Raw genomic sequence first — 11,984 nt, forward strand, 5'->3', positions numbered from 1 at the left:
TCAGGTTGTGTCAACCATAGCCGTTTTAGGACTAAAAAAACGACTCTTAATTGTAGAAGAATGAGCACATGGAAGTGAAACAAATGTTGCCAGGCAGTCTAGTTGTTCCAATTTATTCAAACCGTTTCATGTCTAGCCTGTCCTAGCGGGAAGTACGGACTGAACTGTGAGGCAAAATGCGGTCACTGTAATGGGAGCTGTAACATTGTGGACGGGAGATGTCTCCAGGGATGCACGCATGGATACGGAGGTCCTCGCTGTCTCCGTGTTATAGGTACAATATACTATGTTTAACATTGTAATACGTAAGTCATGGCGAGCCATCACAAGGGATAGGTGTTTTAAGTTCAAGCTATAATTGAAGGATATATTTGTTGTTGATTGACATTTTATGATTCTATTCTTAAATAGGTGTTTGTCAGACAATTTTGATAAACGTTGCGTAAACAGATACATGTTCTGTAACTGGCAGTTGAAATCACGTCTGTCCCCGAAGCGTCTTGAGGCATATTGTTTTGGTTTACTTTCTGTCCGTGTTGACGTTCCCATTGTTTCTGGAACATAACCTTAAAACCATTTAGATCAATCTTCACCAAACTGTGTATACTACGTCTCCATCTCATGAACATCATCTAAATGTATTTTCTTTCTGTATTCATGGCAACAGTTCTTTTTGAAGGTTGAAAGCCATTTTCAGAGCAACATTCTGAAACTATATGCGACTCCCCCTATAACTTGTAAAACAAAGTGAAACACATGTTGGTATTCAGTTTAGTTGTTCCAAAATTTTCAAAACGTCAGTGAAACATTGTTTCATATCTAACCTTCCCAAACGGGAAGTACGGGTTGAACTGTGTGGCACAATTTAACTGCAGTTTTCATGTGTTTTTACCTCGTTTCAGTTATCATATGGCTGAAATGCTGCTGCTATGACTATAAACTTTAATTCACCCACTCTCTCATGCTTTGAGACATAGAGAGTCAGTTGTTAACGGCAGTATCATTTGAATGTTGTATCACTAACAACATTATGTTTGAATCATTTGGCAGAGCTATTCTATTTTATATTTTCAGAATCACAGAAGATACTTCCTGACAAAATGGCCCATTCGTTTACAAATATAACCGGTGTTGGTGTTCTGGTTGGTGGGCTTGTCGGAGTGGCGATGACACTTATCCTAGCTGCTGGAGTGTATCTGTGTTTACACTGTAGACCATGCATGTTGGTGTGCAATAAAGTGATGACTATACATATAAACATAAACATGTACGTGCGAATTAACATACATTGAGTGTAGCATTGACATTTGTTTGCTCTTTTCAACACGCAGGATGCACAATGATCATGGGTCTGTGAAGGAAGAGGAGACTAAAGACACACAGAACTCGCTGAACATAAACACTAGAATCGAGACCTGTGTATAGAACATCACTGACGAACTGACTGGCAGGCACTAGAACTGCAAACAGAAGGGTAAACCTCCAGGAACTGACGAAACGTTTCAAAATGACAACTCATACATTTTACCTTGAAGTTTAAATGTATATCTTCGCCCTGTGATTGATATCACTATAATCAGAAGGTATTGCATCATCGGTGTTTTGCGTGAATGCTTCATTTAGACACAATGGTTGTTTTGTATTTTTTGTTCTGACTGGAACCACTAAGTGTCATTTATTCTTTTACCACAGTGCTAGTTTTGATGCCATAGCATGGGGAGACCTAGTCATGTTGAAGCAATCACATGCTCACTCAGTGATTGGACAGTGATTCTAATTGTATACTGTTCTTATTAACTTTATGTTTTCATGTCTCTGTGTAATGTATGGGGTAGAATGATGGACAAAGCATTTGCTCGTCACACCGAATACACGGGTTTGATTTCGATCACTTGCTTTCAACTCTCACATGGCTGACGATATGTTCGCGCATCACATTGCTATCAATGTGCTAACTGTCAGTGCTGTAGTGTGAACGGTTAAATTGACATTCTTATGTGATAGTAGTTCTCTTAACGGGCACGGAAACATTGGACTATAATGTAAACACTTCTTTAGTATTACTGTCACAGTGCAATTTTGGGCCATACATCCTATTGTGAATACAAGTAGGATTTTGGTGTGTTATAAGTAATTACTGGTAGTCAATTCAAATATCAAATACTCAGACAAAAACATAATTATCTTTTATAGGAAACACTATCCAAACGGACAAAAGTTATGGATACATTTTTGAAAAATCTGTGTTTGTATAAATATACAATTGATTTCAAAGCCATCTTGAAATATAAAAGAGGCAATCTTAAAGGATGTTATGTTTGTTTTATTGTGACAAACAAACGTAGCTTTCTAGTCAAACAAAATAGAATTTTATTCAAGTTAATAGATAGTAACAAAAATGTTTAAGCAGCCATGCGTACCTTTACACATCATCAACTAATGACTATATCATCTGACAGGAAAATTGGGAGAGATGCTCACACCCAGTTGATACATAAGCCAGACTTACATGTTTAACTAATATGGCTGAACATGCATCGCGTAGAAATACGATGTCCATACCCGCCACCTGGCATTCCATAGGCGTAAGATACATTTGTACATATGCAGAGATTCTTCTGTAACAAATGAAACAGCACTGTCAGCGTTCAGTGTATGTATTAACAACTTGCATCAGTTATCAGTAACATTTATAACATATTGACTGACATATGACCATAAACACATTTTGACGTTAGTTTAACTTTAAATGTTTGATGACTTCATGTTGATGACGTGTACATCACAGACGTTGGATATATGTTAACAGTTATAGCTAATGTCCATACCAAAGGTACGACACAAACTTCTGTGTAAATTTCTGTCTTGAATGGATGGTCTTTTGGTTAACTTTGAAAGCATATATATTATGACCTCACGTTGAAGGGGTGCAGGAACAAGAAACAAGGGGCACTGGATGCGACTTCAAAGCTATGCAAATCTGTGGCACAAGTGCGAATCAGTGTAAAATTTGTGAAGTGGTACGAATCAATGTAACATTCTGCTCATGAAGTACGCACCTATGTGAAATTCTGTTCGAACAGTTCTAATATATGTGCAATCCTGTTAATGTGGTACAAGTCTGGGTGAAATTCTCTGGAACTAATACGAATCAATGTGAAATTCTGTGTAACTAGTGCAGAATAATATGAAATCCTGTGGATCTAGTGCGAATCAATGTGACATTCTGTGGAACTAGCAAAAATCAATGTGAAATTCTGCGGAACTGGTATAGATCAATGTCAAATTCTGTGGAATCAGTACAAAATATACTATGAAAATCCGTGGATCTAGTGCAAATCGATGGGAAATTGTGTGGAAGTAATGCAAATCCATGTAAAATTCTGCTCACCAATTTGCAATTTTGGTGAAGTAGTGCAAATCTATGTGACAGATGAATTACGCGTCTATGTGAAATTCTGTTAGACCAGTACTAATTTAGCGCAATCTGGTTAAAGTGGTACATATGTCGGTGAAATTCTGTGGAGGTAATATGAATCGATGGGGAATTCTGTGGAAGTAGTACGAATCAATTTGAAATTCTGTGCAACTAGTACAAATCAATGTTAATTCTGTGGAATTAGAGCAAAGCGACGTGAAATTTTGTGGAGGTAATGCAAATCAAGGTGAAATTCTGTGAACCTTGTGCAAATTAATCCGATATTCTGTGGAGCTACTACACACCAATGTGAAATTCTAGAACAAATCCATGTCAAATTCTAAGGAACTAGTACAAAATAGTATACAATTCTTTGGATCTAGTACGAATCGATGTAAAATTGTATGGATCTGGCACAAATCATTGTCAAAATCTGTGGATCTAGTGCAAATCGACGAGAAATTCTGTTGAACTAGTGGCGAATCCACGTGGAATATTGCGGAAGCAATGCGAAACTATGTGAAATTCTGAGGACGTAGAGCAAATCTAGATTTGATATCTGTCGCAAACAGAAAATGAGAATCAACCTAGTTGACCTCACAGCAGACATTATTTATTTCGTCCAATATGTAAATGTCCTATACATTTCTACCACTGTAAGTTTCAGAATAATCATTTGAAACCATAAAACGTGGTAGCCGAAGGACCGTAAAGTTCATCGATGAAAATATAAGGAGATCCGTTTTGACTTGACTCTAGGGTAACTGGTATCAACATCACTCAGTGATTGGTAATATATTGTGTAGTGAGACAACATAAACTAGAAATATTACACTTTGGTCCATATTAACAACGTTAAGGTATGGTATCAAAATTATTAATTTTAACATACCCACAACTGCTTATGGGCATTTTAAGTAATGTAGAAAATACCGAACTGAATAGTGTGGTAATATGGTCGTTCGTTTTGTAGATGTAATGTAGTCCGTCGGGACTGTCTGGCGCTGACTTTAGATGTTAGCGTAGGTGTTTGAAGGGTCTGTTCTCAGAATACACTGCAGGGCAAAGTCATGAAACATCTGAACATCATTCTGGAAACAAATCAAAACAAAACCAAGACAGTGAAAGAATTCTGATCCCAAAGACAGCTTTGATAGAAAAGTTTCATAATAGATCATAGATGGTTTTCATAACCATAGACAACATCACATTTCAGCACGACTAGAGACAATGCCAAAGGCTATATCACATTACGCCATACATTCATGAAGAAACCCATAGTGCCGCACAAGTGATCAACATGAATTATGGCAAGGATACACGGATCATTGTCCAAACATTTAGAACAGTCTGGGTCACAGAAAATCGAATATGAAAGTTGTGTCAACAGATGTCGACAGATGTGTCAACTGCGCCCAAAATCTTGTCATTTTCGGCATGAAGTCTTTTCTGTACGTTTGTCGGGTGCTAAGATAGCCTAGTGGTTAAAATTATTGCTTGTCAACCCGAAAACCCGGGTTCGATTCCCCACATGGGTACAAGACCTGATGCCCATTTCGTGTATGCCCTTCTGTATATTGCTGATTGCTTTTTTTCTAAAAGCGGTGTAAAACTCATTCTGTTTGTCAGTTTCAAAATGGTTTGAATTATGCAAGCTGGTTTAGTCGATAGTACAGCGTATTTGACAAATATTACTGTTATTACGTCGACACCACAGCCACTGGTTCTTACGTTTTCATCGCAGATACATAACAGCCATAAGGAACGAAAGGTTCATAACCACAATTGTTAGGGAATAATGGCATTGGACACTCAGTTTGAAATATGTAAAATGTGAATTAGATCATATTATTAATATTGGGTATTTAAAACCAGTGTCCTACCTTGTTGAACTGAAGGTCAGGACAGCACCTGAGAAATGTTCTTACATGGCCGATAACATCAACAGAAGTGTCCTCACGAATACCGGAAAGGATGTTCCCCATAATGCAGAAAGAGACGGCTAGCTTTCTGTCATTGTCGCTGGAATATATGCAAACAAGTTCATAAAATTGGTGGCTCTATTGTATAAATTTCCTTCCTGTCAAAATTACTTTAGGGTTAGTCTTACTTGTGAAGGACGACCACTGGGTGAGGTTGAGTTGATATTTCCTGCAGTTGGGCGTGGTTCAGCAAATATGATGTCATGACTTCTGTAGCCAAGGGGGCATCAACTCTGATCATCTTCACCTGGCGAGCCCTGTCTGTCTGTGTAACAGATGTAATATATATGCATTCATTATTGCCCATTCACGAAGGCAGTGTCGTGTTTAATGACCCCAGTCTCTGATCTAGGTTAATATCAAAGTCCATAAAATACTTGTTGCCATTATTATAGTAACACAAATAAAAAGAATATTTTAAACTCGGCAACATGTAAACGACAGGCAACGAGAAGTTGACATCAAGTAGAACAAGCTTCTTCATTGGTTACAATTATTGCTCTCTGCTCAGTTAATTGGCTACATTTTATGGTGGACAGTTTAATCTTTGATTGAAGGTAGTGTTGGTCTCTGTGAAATATTAAGGACGGTTAGGTAATCATTTATATGAGAATACAATTACAATGGAATACGAAGTGGAAACAACCGACGCCGTCTTTTGGAGAACTAATAATGAATGACCATGGCTCATTACTTTTGTGGTCAGCCGCAAGTTGTTCATGGTGAGATCTGTTGACAGGCTGGATTCACTTGTTGTTGTCACCGTAATCTCACCATGCGTCTTTGACCTTCCTTCTGCTGGGACTAAACCCACCTTAAATAGACAATATTTACAATTCGTGAAATAGGACGACTACAGTGTGTTCGCAGTGAAACCGTATCGATGAATTTCACTTTAAACAAAACTGTAAATCGAATGAAGTGAAAGTAAGACTGTGAATCCTCATAATTTTACCTTATCAACTAAACATTAAAATCTCAGAATTTTATTTAACACACGCAAAATGTTGTTTAACAAACGATAATAGATTAAAATCGCTATTACTGGATTGTATTACAAAAGACATGCACATTAAATGAAACACCAAAAATTGTATAATTGTATAATTGGCAAAGTAAAATTTTAAGGATTCGCAGTCGTAATTTCACTTTATTCTTTTTTTACTTTTTTGTTGAAAGTGAATTTATCGGTACGTTTTCATTGCAAAGAGGCTACAGTGTATGATAACAGAACTGCATTTATATTACAGATATACAACCTCACTTATAATACGATACAGCAAGGTCGTTAATGGCAGTCATTAAGTTGTCACTTAAATATACCATCATAATGAATGACATGTTATTGCTGTGAAATTCTGATCATCCAACAGTTGTTGGCAATCTATAGCCCGTTTTTATTTTGTATTGTCTTCAGTAATTAAACTGTTTTAGATATTAGTACTAGTTTTTAAATGAATGTCTGTGATATACTAGTGGTTTTGCGGTTCTTCCTTAACAGTTTTTAAATTGTTTCAAATATTCTTCATATATATATCATGTAATTTTCATTGTGCTCGTCACGATATGGCTGCGATATTTCCGATGTGACGATAAATATTCACTCACTCACTCACTCACTCACATCCAATGTAGAACATAATACAAACGTTAGAAGACTACCCTTCTTTACATATTTCGTGTTCGTCAATTTACATACATTTGGCGTGACGACGACGATGGTTTGGACGTTGTTCTCTTCTACCAGTTTCCACAACAGTTTCACCAAACCCGGGGATGGTGCAGTGGCTTGCAGGTACCCTTTTAGACAAGTGAGGGACTGAAAAGATCAATACACGTTAATGGGAGAAATACACAAATATGCCCGTTTTAACCCCAACATCCTAAACTCTCTTGTTCATTCAGATACAAGGGAAGTGTACCTTTGTGTGTTCGCATGTGTTAAGTTCAAGACGGTGTGATAAGGTTCAAGAATCGGAATCTTACATTATTTTCTGTCTTACAAATGTGTTTTGAAACGTGTTGGAAATAAGATTTCCAAGATCATCCCTGCTCCTACCGGTCCTACACGGACAATGAAGTCGGGATTACCATCCACCCACATTCTGTGTCGGTCGGGGGGATCTGTAAAATATCAACATAGTAATAATACCAGTTGGGTTATCATATTCTACAGTTCCCTGTTAAGAGAAAACGCTGACTCAACATTTTACTAATTTTACAATCATATCCTGTATTACTTTAGGGATATCCGGGTAGATCGTGGTGTAGAAGCTGTCAGTAGACTAACATACAGATATCAGGTCTGGTTCAGTGGAAGGCATTATTCTCATTTGCAATACACACTGCTGACATTTATGGTTTCGAATCCGTGGTTTTGGACTCAAAACAAAATATGAAACAAGACAAGATGGTTTGCCTGTCTTGCAATAGATGAGTTTAGTTTTACGCCACACTCAGCATTCCAGCTACATGGCGGCGGTCTGTAAATAATCAAGTCTAGACCACCTAATCCTGTGATCAGTAGTATGAGCATAGATCTGCCCAACTGGGAACAGACGACAACCAAGTCAGCGAGTCTCACCACCCGATCCCCTTCGTCGCCTCTTAAGGTAAGCATGGGGTGCTGAAAGCCTATTCTACCCTGGACCTTCACGGATATGGAATAGATAACACAATCGTAGCATTTGAATTTAACGTAAGCTGAGCTTTCGAAATGCATGGCGATGAATTACAATTGCTTTCTTAAATTTGGAAGTTGAATTACTGAATGTATGAACTCACCTCCTCGGGCCTCTGTCAACAGCATCTGTGAATACAGATATGTACACTACACATGCGGTAGAATAAAATTTAGTTGGATATGATGATGTTTCAGAACCAAATAGAGTAAGAAAGGTGTGTAAAATACAACATTCTGGAATTATACAAATGTGTGGCATACTCATATCGTATAAAGTTGGTGTTGATAAGCGATTTCCCTTTCCTTCTTTGCTATACATGTACTTAAGAAACAGAAACTCTTTTTGTCCCTACTTGTCATTTGTTTCTAACTGAATGTATTTGCAAATAGATACTATGTATTGTAAATCAAACAGAGACGAGTGTATCAACATTGCACTGTTTGCAAATTTTTCTCAAAATGAATTTCTAAGATGGTAATTCCTAAAGTAGTTTTTCGTATATGTAAAGGTGACAAATACATCCTTTGAATATTTTCAGGGGGCGGTAGCCCTGTGTTTTAAGTGTTTGCATATCAGGCCAAAGATCCGGGTTTGATTTCCCACTTGGGTACAATGTCGGAAGCCCATATCTGGGATCCGCTGCCGTGCTTTAACAGCATGCTTGCTCACAGTCCCCTCCATGTGAATTTTCTCAACACTGACCTCTGATAATTGACGGAAAGTCTTGCTGTCCACGGTGGTGTCCATGCCGGTGCTGCTGTAGCTGTTCGTGTAGCTGGAGACGCCCGTGCTGGTATTGCCATATGTCGTCATCTCCAGTAGGCACAAGAAGACACACTCATACTGTGCCTGTCATTGCGATGGACCAAATAAACAATGGATGGATATTCGACTCATAAAATAGCAAGTTTTGTTGTATCACCACTCCATATTTATTTAATAATGGAGAACGTCTAACTTCGTTTCAACAGGTACTTTTCTCTTAATGCGCCTTTCCATTAGCAGAAAAAATGCAGAATTTTCAAGAATCGAGAGTTTATGTGAGAGTTCACTACATTCACAAATATAACTTTCTAAAAATATTTGACAGATTACGTGCACCTACCGGCGTCTGTATCATGTTCTTCCTCTGCCCCCTCATAGCTGACACATAAGTCAGGACATCCACAATGCCCTCCCCTCGGGCCTGGTCTATCAGGGAGTCAACGGCGATGTATGTGCCTGTACGTCCAATACCGGCGCTGAAAGTGTTTATCGGGAAACAAAGAATAATTACTGAACACTTTCTCAGAATCCTTGATTGTTTGTAGAATCATGTTGTATAAATAAAATATAAAATGTCGTTATATGCTGAATTATTGCAGCTGGAACTTGTATAATCTTGGAAACACAGTTTCTACTCAAATCTATCAACAATCGTCCCTCTGAAAGTATTGTCGAAAATGGTAGAACGTTAACATGATCTATACCCCTGAAGCTCATGTAAGGTACACATGCATATGTTAAGAAACACTGTCCACTCATTTTACATGTCTAACGAATGGCCAAGATGGAGACTTCAGCATGACTAAATGAATTTATTTGATGAGGCCACTGGCCCCTTTACACAGAGTACAACAATATTGCAGAGACACGGAAAGCGCCTTTAAATAAGAAAAAATACAGATGGCAGTTAACAGAAGAGGCGATGCCTGTAATAGCGAACTTCACGAAGCGAAGTCATGAAGGTGGCAAGAACGTATTTCGCAATTTCAATGCAAAAAATGTGTACTTTCCAAGAATAATTGTTATTTCATTATGACATAACAGCAGTCGTTTAAACCTGTCGAGAGTTGGAAATTCCCAGATATGATTTGGAATAACATGATTTCTGAGATCATCGTAGTATGAACACTCTAGGGTATACAAGAATTCAGGTTCTATCACAGGAATAACAAAGGGGGCATAATCGCTTCAAACGTCAATGTGAAGACTAGTTGCCTGTGCCACTATATATGACCACACCTGCAGTGGACAAGCAACGGTCCATCTGTTTCCGAAGCTGCCCGCCGGACCAACCAGATGTAGTTGACGAGGGCGAGTGTGTCCGGTACACCGTGGTCTGGCCAGGATGTGAAGTGGAACTGGATCACAGATCGACACTCTCCAGTCTGAAACAGAACACTGTTATGATTCACTTTAAAAAATTAATACTGATGAAAGATTAAACCAAAAGGAATCCTTGGCATCTCAAGCATTCTACTGAATAACAAGCAAACATATGGTCAAGGACAAACCAGAATTGAAGCAGGCATACCTTTTTCACTGTGGTGTGAAATTTGGAAATGTCCTCCTTTTGTCTATCACAAGAAAGATGTGAAATCAGAAGAGGTTCTGCTGCACAACTGTAAACATCAACAGCTGCGGCTGTAGGAATATTGTTTGCTATTACTGGATAGCATGTAGTGCAAAAGGACTTGTCAGCACTCACTGTGTTAGACGTGACTTTCAGATGTCTTCTTGTAAAGTTCGCACGGGTCTGTGTTTCCGCCACCTCTATTTTCAAAACACCACTTTCCATTACGCCATCTGTCGGCCAGTATCGTTCACATTTCACCTAAAATTAGAATTCAGTCTTGACATTTTATGCCTTGTTAGTGTGCTTTGGCCAAATTTGGATGAAAGTGAAATCTTACCCTACTTTCCTCCACAAGACCAGTCAGCATGACCACATGGCTGCAGGAATGTTCCCAGATCATCCGCCAGAAGTCTCCCACGGTCTTCTTGTTGGGAGCTACATACACGAAATTATGAAAGCAAAAACAGACGCATTAAGCTGACAAATATAAGTAATGGCAAACTTTAAAACCTAGTGTCTAAAAATATATTAGTGACTGAATGAGTGAGTGACTTTAGTTTTACTCCGCACTCTGCAGTATTCCACCTATATGGCGGCGGTCTGTAAATAAACGACGCCTGGGCAGACAATCTAGTGATCACGTGCATGAGCATCTACCTGCGCAGATGAGAACCGATAACATGTGTCAACCAAGTCAGCGAGGTTGACCACCTGTTTCCGTTAGTCGCCTCTAATGGCAAACATATTCACTTTACATGGCAAGCATGGGTTGCTGAAGGAATATTTTACCCCGGACTTTCACGGGTCTTTTACAGTAATGAACATTTAATGGTTACACAAATGGGTGATTCTTAACGATATAATTTCAGCTAATCAATAGGCTGTACCAGCTTATGCCATAAATATTCTCCGAAACTAACTGTGATACCAAACCAAAACAGCATCGACTTATGTGCACCAACAACCCACCCTGAGATGCAATATATGTCTTCCCTTGGTTGTAGCTCTGAAACAAAAAAAACAAGAACAGGGCAGTCATGTATTGCGTGTTGTCTTATGTCAGTATATCTACATACAGCACTCTTAGCCAAGAAAAACTCCGATGGTCCTGATGATCTCACATGTTTATTGTGTCCCCAAATATCACCGTAACCGGCATAAAATACAGCATCCTATTCATTTTGTGAACATATGAGCAAAATACTGACGAGCATGAAGCTTGCGTTGATGTAGTCAGACCCGGGGATGTCGGGGAGGGGCGTTAGGCGTACTCTGTTGTGGTCGTCTGAAAATTGGACTCTAGTTGCATTATCTGTTGGTATAAAATCATTTATCAAAGTTTAACCTTTATTTCAAACTGTTCAATACCATTAATCCATTCCTTTTCACTCACAGGGATAGTAGCCTCTGAACTTGTTCTTGCCGCTGTTCTCGGGTTTCTGGGAGTCTTGATACGTCGCCGTGAACCCAGTTGGAAGTCTCTTTAAGCAAAGTATGACAAACATTAACTTGCAAAGAAGAAAATAGCGTGGACAGAAAAGTACTTTTTACCTAGTATTTGA

General features: G+C 38.6%; 1 protein-coding gene across 1 annotated transcript in view; it reads right to left on the bottom strand.

The window, feature by feature from the left end:
• Nucleotides 1-2,352: 2,352 nt before the first annotated feature.
• The window catches only part of LOC137290333 (receptor-type tyrosine-protein phosphatase alpha-like), a 146,823-nt gene continuing 137,191 nt past the window's right edge, over nt 2,353-11,984 (bottom strand). The window contains exons 11-25 of the mRNA XM_067821177.1: nt 11,816-11,903; nt 11,631-11,707; nt 11,392-11,428; nt 10,760-10,857; nt 10,555-10,680; nt 10,089-10,234; nt 9,190-9,325; nt 8,787-8,933; nt 8,185-8,209; nt 7,460-7,524; nt 7,100-7,219; nt 6,095-6,214; nt 5,529-5,665; nt 5,302-5,440; nt 2,353-4,509 (exon numbers count right to left, since the gene is read on the bottom strand). Coding sequence (XP_067677278.1) covers nt 4,429-4,509; nt 5,302-5,440; nt 5,529-5,665; nt 6,095-6,214; nt 7,100-7,219; nt 7,460-7,524; nt 8,185-8,209; nt 8,787-8,933; nt 9,190-9,325; nt 10,089-10,234; nt 10,555-10,680; nt 10,760-10,857; nt 11,392-11,428; nt 11,631-11,707; nt 11,816-11,903 — 1,542 coding nt within the window. The 3' untranslated portion in view covers nt 2,353-4,428. The remainder of the gene's footprint in view (nt 4,510-5,301; nt 5,441-5,528; nt 5,666-6,094; nt 6,215-7,099; nt 7,220-7,459; nt 7,525-8,184; nt 8,210-8,786; nt 8,934-9,189; nt 9,326-10,088; nt 10,235-10,554; nt 10,681-10,759; nt 10,858-11,391; nt 11,429-11,630; nt 11,708-11,815; nt 11,904-11,984) is intronic.

This window comes from Haliotis asinina, chromosome 7, assembly GCF_037392515.1.
Source record: "Haliotis asinina isolate JCU_RB_2024 chromosome 7, JCU_Hal_asi_v2, whole genome shotgun sequence".
In the NCBI taxonomy this organism is placed as follows: Eukaryota; Metazoa; Mollusca; class Gastropoda; order Lepetellida; family Haliotidae; genus Haliotis; species Haliotis asinina.